The 16,932-nt window shown below is 52.3% G+C and overlaps 3 protein-coding genes, 1 long non-coding RNA gene and 2 other non-coding genes across 6 annotated transcripts; 4 read left to right on the top strand and 2 right to left on the bottom strand.

Moving 5' to 3' along the window:
- Nucleotides 1-82: 82 nt before the first annotated feature.
- Rps2 (ribosomal protein S2) lies at nt 83-2,537 on the bottom strand. Its single transcript, XM_059270213.1, has 7 exons — nt 1,922-2,537; nt 1,585-1,764; nt 1,421-1,510; nt 1,137-1,244; nt 550-883; nt 290-381; nt 83-198 (listed from the first exon to the last, which is right to left on the bottom strand). The coding sequence occupies exons 2-7, from the start codon at nt 1,759-1,761 to the stop codon at nt 118-120; spliced, it is 882 nt and encodes a 293-aa protein (XP_059126196.1). The 5' UTR covers nt 1,762-1,764; nt 1,922-2,537; the 3' UTR covers nt 83-117.
- On the bottom strand, nt 947-1,080 carry LOC131918127 (small nucleolar RNA SNORA64/SNORA10 family). The gene has a single exon (XR_009380868.1). It is a non-coding gene; the product is annotated as a small nucleolar RNA SNORA64/SNORA10 family (small nucleolar RNA).
- On the top strand, nt 971-2,537 carry LOC131916727 (uncharacterized). Its single transcript, XR_009380589.1, has 2 exons — nt 971-2,195; nt 2,446-2,537. It is a non-coding gene; the product is annotated as an uncharacterized LOC131916727 (long non-coding RNA).
- On the top strand, nt 2,252-2,378 carry LOC131918164 (small nucleolar RNA ACA64). Its single transcript, XR_009380899.1, has one exon. It is a non-coding gene; the product is annotated as a small nucleolar RNA ACA64 (small nucleolar RNA).
- Nucleotides 2,538-4,644: 2,107 nt separating the features above from the next.
- On the top strand, nt 4,645-6,838 carry Rnf151 (ring finger protein 151). Its single transcript, XM_059270215.1, has 4 exons — nt 4,645-4,777; nt 5,166-5,311; nt 5,636-5,732; nt 6,315-6,838. Exons 1-4 carry the CDS (start codon nt 4,775-4,777, stop codon nt 6,795-6,797), a joined length of 729 nt encoding a protein of 242 aa, XP_059126198.1. The 5' UTR covers nt 4,645-4,774; the 3' UTR covers nt 6,798-6,838.
- A 3,806-nt stretch (nt 6,839-10,644) lies between these two features.
- Nucleotides 10,645-16,734, top strand: Tbl3 (transducin beta like 3). Its single transcript, XM_059269194.1, has 20 exons — nt 10,645-10,759; nt 12,105-12,336; nt 12,422-12,469; nt 12,564-12,705; nt 12,783-12,867; nt 12,947-13,277; nt 13,361-13,454; nt 13,540-13,721; nt 13,811-13,952; nt 14,063-14,121; nt 14,222-14,325; nt 14,772-14,919; nt 15,008-15,238; nt 15,321-15,391; nt 15,471-15,627; nt 15,705-15,763; nt 15,985-16,088; nt 16,177-16,248; nt 16,350-16,508; nt 16,600-16,734. Exons 2-20 carry the CDS (start codon nt 12,241-12,243, stop codon nt 16,707-16,709), a joined length of 2,394 nt encoding a protein of 797 aa, XP_059125177.1. The 5' UTR covers nt 10,645-10,759; nt 12,105-12,240; the 3' UTR covers nt 16,710-16,734.
- The last annotated feature ends 198 nt before the right edge of the window (nt 16,735-16,932 follow it).

The following is a 16,932-nucleotide window of genomic DNA, read 5'->3' as shown; positions in this document are numbered from 1 at the left end:
CAAGTAAAACTTTCACCAAGCATGAGGGAGATGGGTCACCAAAAAACAAACAAACAAAAATGGAGACAAACATTATTAGCAGATTTAATTCACTTTATTTTTCTTGTATAAAAACCCTTATGTGGTGGCCACAGCTGGAGCCTGGGTCCTCTGAACAGACACTCGGGTGTGGGTTTTCACAAGATGGTCAGTGAATTCCTAAAAAGAGAAGTGGAACATCATTAATACAACACATCCCCTAATCTTAACAAAGCCAAAGCAGCCAACACCACCAGCTCAATCAGCATACCTGATACGGAGATTTGGTGAATACAGTCTCTTTCCAGAGGTCGGGGGTCAGGTAGCTGTAGGTCTTGGAGATGGCATCAAAGGTGGCCTTGGCTGGAAAACAGTAGGAAGGGTAAGGATAGTGGCTTGATTTTTGTTGATAAAGTCCCACCCACTAAGGATCTGTTGCACTCCTAGGAACAGAGAAGGCCACCTCTCCCTGGGCTGGTGTGATCCAGCAGAGCTGAGAGGCCCCAGCAACTAACTGTGTGAGCTACCTACCAAAGTTGCCCAGGGTGGCAGTGCAGCCCCTGGCTGACGTGTAGCAGTCATCAATACCGGCCATCATCAGTAACTTCTTAGGCACAGGAGCAGAGACGATGCCAGTGCCCCTGGGGGCAGGGATGAGACGCACCAACACAGAGCCACAGCGGCCTGTCACTTTGCACGGCACAGTGTGGGGCTTGCCAATCTTGTTCCCCCAGTAGCCTCTCCGCACAGGGACAATGGACAGCTTGGCCAAGATGATGGCCCCTCGGATGGCAGTGGCTACTTCCTTGGAGCACTTAACACCAAGACCAACATGACCATTATAGTCCCCAATAGCGACAAAAGCCTGTGAAAATACTTAGGTGAAATGGCTGGCAGTACCTCACAGAACCCGCATATCCCAACCAGGACCTGTGGTGCTCCTCTAGGCAAGAGAGGCCACTGTGAGGCCAATCAAAAGTACTTGAGGAACTCTTTTTCTCTCTCTCCCGGTACGAAAGTCACACGGGTAAAACCTAGTGTAACTATGCAGAGTGAGAGAGTTTTGCTCAGTCACACTGTTTAAACATTTCCACCTTGCTAAAGAATAGACTTAATACCTTGAACCTGGTCCGCTGGCCAGCCCGAGTCTGCTTCTGCACTGGCATGATCTTTAGAACCTCATCCTTTAGGGATGCGCCCAGGAAAAAGTCAATGATCTCGGATTCCTAAAACAGGAAATTGTGGGAAACCTGTTCAGAGCTTCCTGTCATTAGACAGAAAAGGACTACTGCAAGTCGTCCTCACTTCATCCCCTGATAACGGATGTGGCAGCAAGCACAAGTGGCCATCTAGAGAGCAACCTTCCCACCCAAACAATGTTCCAGCACCGAGGTGTCTGTACCTTAATGGGAAGGGAGAACAGGTAGATCTCCTCCAGGGACTTGATCTTCATGTCCTTAACCAGGCGGCCCAGCTTGGTGACGGGGATCCACTGCAGGAAGACATCAGTGAAAAGGCGGCTTCACGCAGAGCGCGCGCCGACCCCGCCCGCGGCCCAGGACCTACCTCCTTGTCTTCAGCTTTACCTCCACGAGCCCCGCGGCCTCGGCCACGGCCACGGCCACGACCACGACCGCGGCCCCTAAGGCCGCTGCCGAATCCTCCGCGGAAGCCGCCGCGGCCTCCTAGTCCCGGGCCCCCGGGTCCTCCGGGCCCTCCCGCTGCACCGGCGTCGTCCGCCATTTGCTACAGAGACAAAAGGAAGCAAATCAGCAGAGTCCTATGCTCTGCGGCCACTTGGGGTTCCCATACGGGACCCCCCGCCCAAGCGTGTCCCCGTGCGGATGTCCACGGATCTCCACGGCCCAGGCCCCAAAGCCAGAATCCTGTAACACAAACTCACGTGTTTTCCCGAAGAAGAAGAAGAGCGAGACTGCGCGGAAGGGGGTTCTTATAGTGCACCAAAGCGCCGCGATATCTCGACTGCCCGCGCAGCTCGCCCGCAGGCTGTAATTGGCTGCGTGTTGTCCCGCCCCCGCCACGTTCTTCCTGCGCCTGCGCACATTCTCTCGCCGAAGCCGAAACCTACGCCGCCTGGAAGGGACTATAAAAGCTCTGACCGGCGCCTTTCAGGCCTGCTAGTGATCGTGAGTGCGTGGTGCTGCTTCCCGGCCCAGGTAGGTTGCGCCTCCTCGGTCTCATGCTGCGTTCGCTGTTGGCCCGGTAAATGGGCGTTCGTTGAAAATCATCTTCGGCTTTGACTGTGGCCGGAGGTGAGATTCGGCGCCCAGAGCCACAGAGGCCTAAGCTCACCGCCCGCTGCCCCAGTGTGGGAGGGTGAAACCCAGGCCCCTACACTCCGGATCGCCTCCCCGCTCTCGCGTCCCGGCTTGTGACATCGATCCTAACAGTGTCATTTCTCCGCAGGTTCCACTGGATCTGGAGGCGGCCGCCGCTTCGTCCACGGAAATGGCAGGGTTCGGGTGTTCACTTCTCTCAAATAAAATGGTTTAACTTAACTTACCGTGTGTGTATGTATGTTTTAGAGGGTACCTGTTAGTCTGGGTGGAAAATGGAGTCTTAGCCGGGTGTGTTAAATGTGTTTTATTTCGCCGCGTGTATGTATATGCACCATGTGCGTGCCTGATGCCCATGGCCATAAGACGTCAGATCCCCTGCAACTGGAGTTTGGTATAGTTGAGAGCCTCCATGTGTCTGATGGGAACCAAACACCAGGTCCTCTGAAAGAACAACGGTTTTGAGACATCTCTAGCCCTTCCACCCACCCACCCACCCGGAGCTGAGGACCGAACCCAGGGCCTTGGGCTTGCTAGGCAAGCGCTCTATCACAAACCTAAATCCTCAACCCGTTTTTTCTTTTGAGACCGGGTCCTGCTGTGTAGTCAATGAGGGCATGGAGTTTAACAATCCCACTTCAGCCTTCCAAATGCTGGGGTTACACCTGAGCTTCCTACTGATTTAGACACTACACAAGCCGAACTCAAACACAAGTTTGTATGTGACAAGTTTCAGCTGGGCTAGACCTTGTCTTGTACACACGCTCCAGATGTAATTTGCACACAAGCAGGTAAAGTGTCCTGACCTAAAGTGATCACTAACAAGGATGCAACAGTAGCTTCAGTGTTCGGGATCTTTAAAATGAATGGAGCCTGGCTGTGGTTGCCTGCGCTGGAGATGCAGAGGCAGGCCTGCTCTATAAAGAGTTCTAGGCCAGCCGAGGTGACAGTAGGAGGCCCTGTCTCTTTAATAGATGAGAGATGGCGGGGGCTGGAGAGATGGTTCAGTGGTTAAGAGAACTGGCTGTTCTTCCAAAGGACCTGAGTTGAATTCCCAGCACCCACATGGCAGCTCACAACTTTCTGTAACTCTGAGATCTGACACCCTCACACAGATATACATGCAGGCAAAATACCAGTACACATAAAATAAAAATAATTTTAAAAAAAATAGATGAGAGATGACTCAGCTGGAGTACTTGCTGCTCTTGCAGAGGACTAACTCCAGCTCGTAACTCTGGCCTCCAATGGCACCTGCACTCACATGCACAGGCCAATGTGCAGACAAATCATACCTATACATAGTTAAAATTTTCTTAAGAGATGACTACCTAGGCAAAAAGTGAACTTGAAGGGATGTGTTGGCCCTTTTTTGATGAGAGACATCTATTCACCCCAAATAGGGCACCAGTAATCACCAAAGTATGAGTCCACTGAAGTTAAGCTTCATAAACCAGTATTTATTCAGCTTACTGAGTGTGTGTGGCCCCAAAACAGCAAAGTCCTACCCCATCTAAGGTTATGACATGGAAACTGCATCATGGAGTGGCCTTTTTAGTTCATGTATACTCTGGCATCTCCCAAGATGGCCTGCAGCTTAGTTGCAATAAATTATCTGGCCAATGTGATCTCTATACCAATATAGAGACCATGTTATAGTCAAAGAAAAAAACAAAACAAAACTACACAACATGTATACTAAAAGTGTTATCTCCCCAAGGCTTTTGTTTTGTTTCTCAAGACAGTCTCTCTGTATAACAGCCCGGGCCATCCTGAAACTCTGTAGGCCAAGCTGGCCTCGAACTCACAGAGATCGACCTGCCTCTGCCTCCCAAGCGCTGGAGTTAAAGGCCTATACCACCACTGCCAGGCTCCCAAGGCCTTTCTTACAGTTAAATTAAAAAACCAGCCGGGCGGTGGTGGCGCACGCCTTTAATCCCAGCACTTGGGAGGCAGAGCCAGGCGGATCTCTGTGAGTTCGAGGCCAGCCTGGGCTACCAAGTGAGTTCCAGGAAAAGGCGCAAAGCTACACAGAGAAACCCTGTCTCGAAAAAAAAAAAAACCTCTGGGCTCTTTCACAGGATGGGCCTCCTGCTATTGGGCTTAGTCCTTGGTGAAGGGATGTTAGTGGAGAAGGCCAACATGTAAACTGACCACCCAGTCAGGAGGAGCTGCAAGCCCTGTGAACCTGCTGACATTGGGGATCCAGCCCCTAGAAGTCAGCCACAACCAAGGCAAGGGAGAGAATCCAAAGACTACTCCTGAGATGAGGCTACCGTACCACTCACCTTCAGAGGGAAAGGCAAAGGGTGGGTGGCTACAAGGTCCCAGTGGGCCCTGGGCCAGAGCTGTGATTGGCCCAAGCTAGACAATGCCACTGTGATGTCGGGCCACATGCACTGTGAAATGGAGGCTCCTGAGTCCTTAGCCTCAGTGGAGCTGCCGTCCAGACACAGATCATGGTGAGCCCCTGGCCTCTTTCCACCAGCTCTGAGATAAGTGCTCAATTCCTAGACAGCTGCCTAGCTGCCTAGGAATCAATGCTATCTCACTCTGAGAATGGATGACAGTTCCTTTATGGGACAAGAAAATCTTTCAGAAGGCTCTAGGTGGTATAACCTGGAGCCATTCCAGCTTCTTCAGTCAAATATTGGCAAATCTTGAGGGAATCAACCCCCACAGATTCACCCTTGAAGTGGGGGCTGGCCCCTGCAGGCTATATTGACTTTTTAAATGTAGCCTGCCTCCCTACCAAAAGATGGCTGCAGTATCTTGCTAGTAAGAGTGCTTTGGGGCAGGGGCTTGGAGCCTGGTCCCGCCCAGGCCTTACCGCTGACCTGGCCTTTGCAGAGTGGTGGGTACGATCTCAACCTCTTTGCCAGCCCTCCTGACTGCAACTTCCTGTGTTCCGTCTGCCATGGGGTTCTCAAGAGGCCAATGAGGCTGCCATGCAGTCACATCTTCTGCAAAAAGTGCATCCTCCAGTGGCTAGCCAGGTGCCATTGGGAATTCAGGGGGGTGGGAGGCTGGGGGGCGACTCCTGCCGCTGAGAGTGGGAAGGTCTTCCAAAAACTGGGTTCCAATGGCTAGAAGACTCAGCCGCAAAATCCGGGACACTAAGATAAAGTGTGCCTCACTCTGTAGTCTGAAGTCCCTAGCCTCAGCTTGGGAGCCAAATCCTCACTGTAGGGCCCCCTTCAGGCCCCTCCAGCCAGAAAGGAGGGACTAGCTGGGTTACCCCATGAAGGCTTGCTCTGGCAGGCATATGACTCCCACCTTCCCTCTTCCACTTCCAACATCACACTGATCCCTCTTTCTAGACAAAACACCTGTCCATGCTGTAGAAAAGAGGTGAAAAGGAGAAAGATGGTCCAAGTGAACAAACTCCGGAAAACCATTGGTCGCCTACAAGTCAAGGTAGCTCAGAGCATCCACTCCCGCCCTCCCGGCGGGGGGTGGGGCAGGGTCAGAAGAGGGGGCAAAAAGAAGCCTTTTGTCAGGACCAAGGATAGGCCACGGGTCACAGACACGGTTAAAGAGTGTGAATCATAGGTCTACCATTTGCTGTGCCACTAGACAGCTGCTTATCCTTCCTAGGTCCCTTGGACCTTCAGGTGTACTGTGGGGAGTATAAAAAATTCCAGGGATGAAGTGCCTGGTGCACTAGCCATTATTACTCTTCAGCCCTCTAGCTTTACAAAATGGAATCACAAAAGCTTAGCAAGCAGTGAGGTGTAGTGGCACACGCCTTTAATCCCAGCGCTGGGGAGACAGAAGCAGGCTGATCTCTGAGTCTGAGGAGCCCAGCCTGGTCTACAGAGCAAGTTCCAGGACAGCCAGGGTTATTACAGAGAAACTGTCTCTACAAACCAATAAAAACCTTAAGAGGCTCCAGAGTTTCATACTCAGGGGATATCACAGCTTAGAGGTTATGTGGGAGCCCCAAGTGGCAATGCCTAACCCAGTTTAATTCACACTGAGCTTTCTTATACTCCCTAGTGCAAGAACGCTGAAGCTGGCTGCTTGGTGACATGCCCTCTGGCTCATCGCAAGGGGCACCAAAACTCATGCCCCTTCGAGCTGATGGCCTGCCCCAATGAGGGCTGCACCGCGCAGGTTCTGCGTGGGGTCCTCGATGAGCACCGCCAGCACTGCCCTCAGGGTGGCCAGCAGGGTGGCCAGCAGCGCTGCCCCTTAGGCTGTGGGGCCACTCTGGCTGCCGCGGAGGGTGAGCAACACAACTGCTACCGTGAGCTACGTGATGCTTGGGTCCAGCGCCACGAACGCAACCGGACCCTGCTGCTGAGCCTGCTGGGGCATGTGCGCCGGGTGCACCGCACCACCCACTTCATCCGCCGGCAGCTGGCACAGCTGGGCGACTTCCTGGAGGATGACTCCCTGCTTCTGAGCTCCAGGGCTCAGGAGACTGAGGTTGCCCCGGAGGCTGAGATGTGGGGTGTGCAGGGCCAAGGTGTCTTATAAAGGATTTAAATAAACGCTGAGCCCAGGCCTGACCCACCTCACGTCCTGTGCATTCTGTGTACTCTGTCGTCCTTGTCACCCCTGCTGACCTTCCACATCAGACACTGGCCTTTCTCTTCCCTAGACTGTTCTCCCAGACACTTTGAAGTTTCCTTTCTCTGACTGGATCTACCACTGAGTAGATTCTGCAAAGCCGTTTGTTTGCTTATTCATTAACCCACTTTTCTTCCCATGGCTTTTCTATCAGCCTAATCGCTTCCTAGCTGGTGACACAAATGACTCAAAACTTTAAACTAAGAGTAGAAGAGATGTCTGAGAGGTTAAAAGCACTGGCTGCTCTTCCAGAGATCCTGAGTTCAGGTCCCAGCAACCATACCGTGGCTCACTACCATCTGTAATGAGATCTGGTGCCCTCTTCTGGCCTGCAGGGGTGCATACAAGCAGAACACTGTATACATGATAAATAAATCTTTTGTTGTGTTTTGTTTTGTTTTGTTTTTTTCCAGACAGGGTTTCTCTGTGTTATTTTGGTACCTAGCTCTGTAGACCAGGCTGGCCTCGAACTCACAGAGATCTGCCTGGCTCTGCCTCCTGAGTATGGGAATTAAAGGCATTTGCCACCACCGCCTGGCCTAAATAAATCTTAAAGGGGGGGGGGGGGGAGAAACTGTGTCATTCGGTGATGGCACACATTTTTTTAATCCCAGCACTCGGGAGGCAGAGGCAGGCTGATTTCCCAGTTTGAGGCCAGCCTATCAATACAGAGAAATCCTGTCTCAAAAACAACAAACAAACAAACAAAAAAACACTGACTGATCTAGAGGACCTGGATTTTATTCCCAGGTTTAATTCCCAGCACCACATGGCTGCTAATAACATCCGTAACATCCTAGTTCTTCTAGGGGACGTTATGCTTTCTTCTGGCTTCCACAGACATAGATACAGGAGGGGAAAAAAAAGGTGTGGTCCCTCCAATGACTGACCCATCATTATGTGGGCTTCAGTAGCATCCTGTAAAGTGATCTGACAAGTTTTCAGAATCTGAAATCTCTTTCCAGAAGACAAGGTACCCCTGTGGAGGCAGGATCTCTATGTAGTTCTTGCTGTCCTAAAACTCATTATTGTAGACCAGGCTGGTCTCAGACTCACAAGGATCCTCTTCCCTCTTCCAAGTGCTGGGATTAAAGCATGTACTACCATGCCTGGCCACAAGTATCTCTTTAGATTTATTTCATGTGTATGAATGTTTTTGCTGTTTTGTTTTGAGACAGGATTTCTCTGGGTAGCCCTGGCTGTCCTGGAACTTACTATGTAGACCAGGCTGGCCTCAAACTCAGAGATCCTCCTGCCTCTGCCTCCTGAGTGCTGAGATTGGAGTGTATGAATGTTTTACCTTGCCTATTTGTATGTGAACCATGTGCATTCCTGGGGCCCTAAGAAGTCAGAGGAGAGCAATGGCTACCCTGGAAATGTAGTTATGGATGGTTGTGGGTCACCATGTGATTGTTGGAAATGAAATCCAGTTCCTCTTCAAAAACAAGTGTTCTAAACTGCTGAGCCGTGTCTCCAGGTATCACACATTAGAATATTTTCATTTCTGTGAGGGGTTAAGAGAGAGAGAGAGAGAGAGAGAGAGAGAGAGAGAGAGAGAGAATGGCTTACAAGGCTGTGGTTCAGCTAATCCAACAATGGCTGTCTACCAATGAAAGGTCCAATAACCCAGTAGTTGTTCAGTTCACAAGGCTGGATGTCTCAGCTGGTCTTCAGTATACACCAGAACCCCAAAGAAGTAGGCCAGCCAAGGAAAGGACTGGCCAGCAAGCAGACAGAGAGCAAGCCTCCTTCTTCCATGTCCTTTATATAGGCTGCCAAAAGATGTAGTCCAGATGAAAAGTGGATCTTCTCATCTCAAAAGATCCAGATTAAAAGTGGGTATTCCCAGTTCAAATGATTTAATTAAGAAGAAGTTCCTCAGGACAGCCAGAGCTGATACACAAAGAATCCCTGTCTTGAAAAACTGCAATAAAAATTAAAAAAAAAGGAAAAGAAAAGAAAGAAAGAAAGAAAGAAAGAAAGAAAGAAAGAAAAGGAAAGGAAAAGGAAGAAAGAAGAGAAAAAGTCCCTCACAGGTGTTCCTAGCCATGGGTTTTAGTTAATTCCAGATGTAGTCAAGTTGAGAACCAAGAATAGCCATCATCAACCAAGATGGTGAACCTCCAAGATGGCTGGCTTCTTCCTCGCCCTCCTGACCTAAGATAAACCCCTGGCAGTTTAAAATAAAGGCTTTGTGGATTGTTTTGTTTTGTTTTTTTGAGACAAGGTTTCTCTGTGTAACAACTCTGGCTGTCCTGGAACTCCCTCTGTAGACCAGGCTGGCCTTGAATTCACAGACATCTTGCTTCTGCTTCCTGGGTGCAGGGGTTAAAGGCTTTTACAACCATGCCCAGGCCAAAAGCATTTTAAAAATTCACATTAAGATAAAATGCCTCCAACTTCTTTATGTGTGCATTCAGTCCTATGAATTTCCTGAAATGGGCAGTGGTGGTACACACCTATAATCACAGCACTCCAGAGGCAGAGGCAGACAGATCTCTGTGAGTTCAAGGTCAGCCTGAGCAAGTTTCAGGACAGCCAGAGCCACACAGAGAAACCCTATCTAGAAAAGGCCTGGGCCAGAGAGATGGCTCTCTGAGAATCTGCTGCCAAGTCTGATAACCTGAGTTTCATCCCTGGAACCTACGCAGTGGAAGGAAAAAAGCCTACTTCCATGTCCTCTGTCTCCACACATGCTATGGCGAGGGGGTGGTCTTGTAGTACACACACACAAACTAAATGATAAATGGAGGGTGTTCAACAGGCAGAAACAGAAAGATCTTGAGCCTGAAGCCAACCTTGAGTATAACACAGTTCCAGACCAGCCTAAAACTAACAATACATAACCAGAATCTTCCTTAATAAGTTAAAAAATTTTTTTCGAGACAGGGTTCCTCTGTGCAGTTTTGGTTCGTGTCCAGGATCTTGTTCTGTAGACCAGGCTGGCCTCAAACTCACAGAGATCCTCCTGGCTCTGCCTCCCGAGTGCAAGGAGACTGGGATTAAAGGCATCAGCCACCACCACCACATGGTTTAAATTAAATTAATTTTTTTGTTTTGTTTTCAAGACAGGGTTTCTCTGTGTAGTTTTGGTGCCTGTCCTGATCTCGCTCTGTAGACCAGGCTGGCCTCGAGTGCTGGGAGTAAAGTTGTGTGCCACAACCGCCCCACTTAAATTAATTAATTAATTAATTTTTGTTTTGTTTTTGTTTTTGTGTTTTTTCGAGACCTGGAACTCACTTGGTAGCCCAGGCTGGCCTCGAACTCACAGAGATCCTCCTGCCTCTGCCTCCCAAGTGCTGGGATTAAAGGCGTGTACCACCACCACCCGGCTTTAAATTAATTTTTTTAATGAAAAGCAAATGAGACAGCCAGGCATTGGTGGACCACGTCTTTAATTCCCAGCACTAGGGAGGGAGAAGCAGTAGGATGTCTGAGTTCGTGGCCAGCCTGGACTACAAAGCGAATTCCAGGACAGACAAGGCTGCAGAGATACTGTCTCCAAAAAAAAAAAAAAAAAAAAAGGAGAAGAAAACAAGACAAATTAGAACAAATAATAAATAAATAGTAAATAGGTAGTCAAAAAATGCAAGACGTTCAGCAAGGTAGCCACCGCCAGCCTGCACGCTGGGAACACCTTCAGCTTCCACTCCTGGTCGCAGTAGCCAGTACCCACAGTAAAGATGGCTCCCATGGCGCGTGCTGATGGCGTCAAAGCAGTTGCAGCTCGTGATGTCATCACAACGTGCCTTGAAGTACAGAGTAGCGCGTTGTCTGTCTCACGCGGCTAAGGGCTGCTGAGCTTGGAGGATTCGACTGCACTCGGACATGGCTGAGACTGTGGCCGGAGTGAGCCGCTTCAAAGCCAAGTAAGTCCTGGGCGGAGGCGCCGACCGCGCAGGGAGATGGGTTCACTGCCCGAGGAACCGGGAAAGGGAGCCAGGAGTTTAGGAGGGCCGTTCCGGGGTGATACAAGGGGCTCCGAGTCCTGTGCTCAGTGGGGAACTGTTCAGTGCTAGGATAGGGACAGGCTCTGCCTTTATCCGTAGTGTATAGTTTCCAGATAAATAGTTTTCGCCCATCCCTGAGGATTGGATTATCAAGTGTTAGCAAAGAGAAGCCTCAGTGCTGACAGCATCTGTTGATGGGTTAACCGGGTGCAGAGCACGGGAGGCTGGTTTTATCCTGGTGGGCAGACTTCCAGGGAGTGGACTTAGAGGCTGGGAGGAGGGGCATTGGGTTTGGGAAGACCAGACCAGCCCACATACAGGATAGAGGCAGAAAACACAGAGCCTGGGCCAGCAACAGTGGTGCTGCAGTTGACCGTAAGAAAGATAGGGAGAAGTCCTTCTGGGCAAAGTCACAGAAGCGTGTGAGAAGAATGGAAGCTTCCTATAGTGACACCCGTCAGACGTTGTAGAGGGGATGAAAGCAAGAGACGAGTAGACAGGGTAGCCAGTGAGGAGGCTGCAACAACCACTCCCCTCACGCCCCGGGAAACTGCAGTGGCTTGGCCTGGACCAAAGCAGTAGAGAAGGTGGGAAGAGGACAACATTAGTCAGACCCCAGAAATGACAGCTAGTTGGGGAGAAGTAAAGTGGGGCTGAGGCTGGAGGAGGGAGACTTGGTAGGGTAGTGCGTGCTGGGCCTCACTGGTGAAGACCTTGAGAGTATGTTACCTTTTCCTGGCCTCCCCCAGCTAGCAGGGAGACACCCCACACCAAAAAAACCAACCTCTTCTGAAGCCTGGGCTGTTTCTGGGCTGCCTTCACCTTATCCAGGCCCACCTCTTTTTTTTTTTTTTTTTTTTTTGGTTTTCCGAGACAGGGTTTCTCTGTGTAGCTTTGCCCCTTTCCTGGATCTCCTCTGTAGCCCAGGCTGGCCTCGAACTCACAAAGATCTGCCTGCCTCTGCCTCCCGAGTGCTGGGATTAAAGGTGTGCGCCACCACCGCCCAGCCAGGCCCACCTCTTCAAACAATATGATGACCCCATAGATCCACAGAGGCATGATCACCAGCTAGCTCTGGGTCTCAACCTTCCTGTAATGTGAAGATAGTAACATCCACCCACTGAGCTGTTAGTTTTATCCCTGGGTTCCTGCTGCTGACTGGGTACTTTGCAAGGTCAAGGATTTGGCTCATCTCTGGGAGAGTACCCAGTACAGGTGGGACAAGGGCATTAGGCGATCACTCAGTATCCTGTTCTCTTTCCAGCTATGCTGTTGAGCGGAAGATTGAACCTTTCTACAAGGGTGGGAAAGCACAGGTAACTATCCTCAGGGCCAGTTAGAGGGTAAAGAGGTGTAGGAAGTACTGAGTGGTTCCTTGGCTGAGACCCCTTTGTCCCTAGATGGACCAGACTGGCCATTACCTCTTTTGTGTCTGTGGTACCAAAATCAACATCCTAGACGTGGCCTCAGGGGCTTTGCTTCGGAGCCTGGAGCAGGTAAGGACGGGCTGGACAGATGTGAGGGACTTGAGGGGAGGGTAGCATTTTCTTACAGTGCTCTGAATCCCCACTCTCCCCTTAGGAGGACCAAGAGGACATCACTGCCTTCGACCTCAGTCCCGATAATGAAGTATGATGGGTGGGGTGGCAGGGAAGCTCCCTTCCATATCGAATTGGCAAACATGTCTTACCTCCCGGCTGTGTTGTCCCACACCTCCCCCCAGGTACTGGTAACGGCCAGCCGGGCACTGCTGCTGGCGCAGTGGGCCTGGCGGGAAGGCACTGTCACCCGTCTGTGGAAGGCGATACACACGGCTCCTGTGGCCTCCATGGCCTTTGACGCCACCTCTACACTGTTAGCCACAGGTAGGACCCCAGCTGGGTGGGTGTGCTGGAGGGTTCGAGGCACGAGGTCCACCCTTACCTCAGACATCTCCCCACAGGTGGCTGTGATGGGGCTATACGGGTCTGGGACATTGTGCAGCACTATGGGACACACCACCTTCGAGGCTCACCCGGTGTCGTTCAGTAAGTGGGGTAGTGGAGGAGAGGTGGGTAGAGGTACCACCCCGGGAAGTACAGCTGATTTGTCGCTGCTTTTCTTCAGTTTGGTGGCCTTCCATCCAGACCCCAGTCGCCTGCTGCTCTTCTCCTCGGCCGTGGACACCTCTGTCCGTGTGTGGTCGCTGCAGGACCGCTCCTGTCTGGCTGTCCTGGCTGCACACTACAGTGCTGTTACTTCCCTGTCCTTCAGTGAGGATGGCCATACCATGCTCAGGTTGGCTCAGGCTGACCACACGGGGCTTGGGTGGAAGGGGAGGCCAAGGCTGAGACTGGAACTGAGGGAGCTGTTTCTCCTCAGCTCTGGCCGTGATAAGATCTGCATAGTCTGGGACCTTCAGAGCTACCAGGCCTCGAGGACAGTGCCAGTGTTTGAGGTATGGCGCTGCAGGCCAGGGCCAGTGAATGGGGCAGGAATGGGAGGCATGGCTGTATAGGCTCTGACCCTGTTCATCCACAGAGCGTGGAAGCTGCTGTGCTGTTACCTGAGGAGCCGGCACCCGCACTGGGTGTGAAGAACTCAGGCCTGCACTTCTTAACAGCTGGTGACCAAGGTGTGGGGAGGCTGGACACATGTGGACCAGGGAGCTGGGTGAAGCCTGTGGACCTCATCCCCCAACAGCCCTTGTCCTCATGCAGGGATCCTCCGTGTGTGGGAGGCAGCTTCTGGACAGTGTGTGTACACCCAGCCACAGATGCCAGGCCAAGGGCAGGAACTGACGCAGTGTACCCTGGCCCGCACTGCTGGTCTGCTCCTCACTGTCACCGCTGATCACAACCTGCTGCTCTACGAGGCACATTCCTTACAGCTACAGAAACAGGTAAGCACTTGTTACTGCCCAGTGCAGGGCTTGGACATTAGGCTTTCTGTCTTACAGCCCCTCACTCGTGACCTTCCTGCCTCCCACAGTTTGCTGGCTATAGCGAGGAAGTGTTGGATGTTCGATTCCTTGGGCCCAATGACTCCTACATTGTTGTGGCTTCCAACAGCCCTTGCCTGAAAGTGTTTGAGCTGCAGACTTTGGCCTGTCAGATCCTCCACGGTCACACAGGCAGGTCAAGCCCTCTGACATACCTGGCGCCTTAGCTCGGATTTGGGCAGCTTCCCTTCCCTGCCTCCTTTGGATCCTTGATCTCTGACATCTCTTCCTCTCCCTCCCAGACATTGTCCTGGCCCTGGATGTGTTCCGGAAGGGGTGGCTCTTTGCCAGCTGTGCCAAGGTGAGACCCCATAAGAGGTATGAAGGCGCAGGCCCTCAAGTGAGAACAAAGGCAACAGAACCATGGCCCATCACCTCTCTTCAACCCCTGCTGTCCGCAGGATCAGAGCATACGCGTCTGGAGGATGAACAAGGCCGGCCAGGTGGCCTGTGTAGCTCAGGGCTCCGGACACACACACAGCGTGGGCACCATCTGCTGTTCCAGGTAGTGGATCAGGACTGGACCGGGGGTACCCAAGAGGTAGAGGCCCGAGTCATTGGTTTCTAGCACAGTGTGGAGAAAGAATGTGCTGGTTCGGCCGCACTGTGAGGCTATACCAAAGACGTGGAGCAGAGGAGAGGCCCGGGGAGACTCGGGTGCCATGGCAGATTTCTTGGAAGTGGCCTTGGAAGGTGGACAAGATAGGAAGGACTTGAGACAGACAAAATGACACTGAACAGGGTCCTGCTGGAGGTGACCCTGTGGTCGGGACCAGTTGCTTATGTATGGTGGCTCTGAGGGTAGGTAGTGCAGACAGAGGCATTTGGGGGTGATGTAGTCCTGAGATGATCCTTCTGGCCCTGATCCTGGTGCAGAAGGCTAGAGCTTGCTGCACTGCAGACAGTGTCCTTGGGCCTGAGCAGTGTTTCCCCTTCTCTTGTTGGCTACAGGCTAAAAGAATCTTTCCTGGTGACAGGCAGTCAGGACTGTACTGTGAAGCTATGGCCCCTCCCTGAAGCCCTGTTGTCCAAGAACACAGCTGTGGACAGTGGCCCCGTGCTTCTACAGGCCCAGACCACTCAGCGCTGCCATGACAAAGTAGCCACACATGGCCTCTGGGATGGGGTGTGGCTGAGCCCTAGAATGGGGTGAGGGTCTAAGTTTCGTCACTTGCTCTCATCACCAGGACATCAACAGTTTGGCTGTCTCCCCCAATGACAAGCTGTTAGCCACGGGCTCACAGGACCGCACAGCTAAGCTCTGGGCCTTGCCTCAGTGCCAACTGTTGGGTGTTTTTTCAGGCCACCGACGTGGCCTCTGGAATGTCCAGTTCTCACCCATGGACCAGGTGCTGGCCACAGCCTCTGCTGATGGCACCATCAAGCTCTGGGCACTGCAAGACTTCAGCTGTCTCAAGGTAAGTACTTCCCTCGTCCCATCCCCTCTCCGGTAACATTTGGGACCCGTAAGACTTGGTTCCCCCTCTCTCTCCCCTGCAGACATTTGAGGGACATGATGCTTCTGTGCTGAAGGTGGCCTTTGTGAGCCGTGGCTCACAGCTGCTGTCTAGGTGAATGGGCTAGGAGAGGGCTGGGGGTGGATAGTGGGGGTCATTCCCCTACACTGAGTCCTTCCATTCTCAACCTCAGTGGTTCTGACGGGCTTCTGAAGCTGTGGACCATTAAGAGCAACGAGTGTGTGCGGACACTGGATGCTCACGAGGACAAGGTCTGGGGACTACACTGTAGCCGACTGGATGACCGTGCCGTCACCGGTGGCAGTGACTCCCGAATCATTCTCTGGAAGGTTGTGGACCCTAAGGGGTGGGATGAGGCAGCGCAGGGGACAGCACTGGGGCTTGTCTGATCCTGATTTGATCCTAGGATGTGACGGAGGCCGAGCAGGCAGAAGAGCAGGCCAAACGAGAAGAGCAAGTGATCAGGTAAGTCTGGGCTCAGTAGGACCCGCTGCATACCCTCAGTAGACCTCTCACCCTTGCATGTCTCCACCACTAGCACCTCCTGGATCCCCTAAGCAGCAGTAGCTCCTGTATGTCCCCTGCTGTGAGGCATAGGAAACAGGTTGAGGTAGGGCTCAGGCCTGTGCGTGTTTACGCCCAGCCGGGGTCTCTGATTGACAATGTCTTTTCCTCTATCCCACCAGACAGCAAGAACTGGACAACCTGCTCCATGAGAAGCGGTATCTCCGGGCACTAGGACTTGCCATCTCCCTGGATCGTCCCCACACTGTGCTGACTGTTATCCAGGGTCAGTACCTGCCCCAGGAGCAGGCTGGGGTTGGGGGAGGCTCCAGGGATCAGCAGACCCTTTCTTTAAGCTGACTTCCCTCCCACAGCCATCCGGAGGGATCCTGAGGCCTGTGAGAAGCTGGAAGGCACTGTGCTCCGGTTACGACGAGACCAGAAAGGTTGTGGACAGGGTAGAAGGGACCAGTCTGGGGAGGGGGGTGGCCTGGTGGGCAGAACACGGAATGGCCAACAAGCAGGGTGACCATCCCTATACCCACAGAGGCCCTGCTGCGCTTCTGTGTCACGTGGAACACCAACTCCAGACATTGCCACGAAGCCCAGGCTGTGCTGGGTGTGCTGTTGCGGCATGAGGCCCCCGAGGAACTACTGGCCTACGAGGGTGTGCGGGGTACACTGGAGGCGCTGTTGCCCTATACGGGTATGTGACATGGCCCTGGGTCCAGGGAAGTCCCTGGTGGGTTCACAGACAACCCCTCCTCCCTGCCCTAACGCCCTCTGTCTTCCTCTAGAGCGGCACTTCCAGCGCCTTAGCCGGACACTACAAGCAGCTACCTTCTTGGACTTCCTGTGGCACAACATGAAGCTGTCCCCACTCCCTGCTGCTCCCCCAGCCCTGTGAGACACATAAAAGTTGCACTTTTCTATCTTGGCTTCTCAGATGAATCTGACTAATCTCCCCAAAATCCTTGGCCATACTTGGCCCGCCGAGATTTCAACTGTAGAAGTTCAAGCCCACCCCTACCCCAGCCTGAAGTCCCTCAGGGCACAATGAGATTGGGTGAAGTCATTCCAGTTTTATTTAGAGGAAATGAGAAGTTGCTGCCCCTTGACCTTATCAGCCA

The sequence above is a fragment of the Peromyscus eremicus genome, chromosome 8a (genome assembly GCF_949786415.1).
Source record: "Peromyscus eremicus chromosome 8a, PerEre_H2_v1, whole genome shotgun sequence".
NCBI classification, from domain to species: Eukaryota; Metazoa; Chordata; class Mammalia; order Rodentia; family Cricetidae; genus Peromyscus; species Peromyscus eremicus.
This window is presented reverse-complemented; position numbering and strand designations above follow the sequence as displayed.

Coding starts and splice junctions, on each gene's coding strand:
- Tbl3 (XM_059269194.1), top strand. CDS start 12,241: ATGGACCAGACTGGCCATTACCTCTTTTGTGTCTGTGGTACCAAAATC. Junction 12,706..12,782: donor CTCTACACTGTTAGCCACAG/GTAGGACCCCAG, acceptor ATCTCCCCACAG/GTGGCTGTGATGGGGCTATA. Junction 16,509..16,599: donor GGCGCTGTTGCCCTATACGG/GTATGTGACATG, acceptor GTCTTCCTCTAG/AGCGGCACTTCCAGCGCCTT.
- Rnf151 (XM_059270215.1), top strand. Junction 5,312..5,635: donor ATCCTCCAGTGGCTAGCCAG/GTGCCATTGGGA, acceptor CCCTCTTTCTAG/ACAAAACACCTGTCCATGCT. Junction 5,733..6,314: donor TTGGTCGCCTACAAGTCAAG/GTAGCTCAGAGC, acceptor TATACTCCCTAG/TGCAAGAACGCTGAAGCTGG.
- Rps2 (XM_059270213.1), bottom strand. CDS start 1,761: ATGGCGGACGACGCCGGTGCAGCGGGAGGGCCCGGAGGACCCGGGGGC. Junction 1,245..1,420: donor TGTTCTCCCTTCCCATTAAG/GTACAGACACCT, acceptor TTCCTGTTTTAG/GAATCCGAGATCATTGACTT. Junction 199..289: donor TCACCAAATCTCCGTATCAG/GTATGCTGATTG, acceptor TTCTCTTTTTAG/GAATTCACTGACCATCTTGT.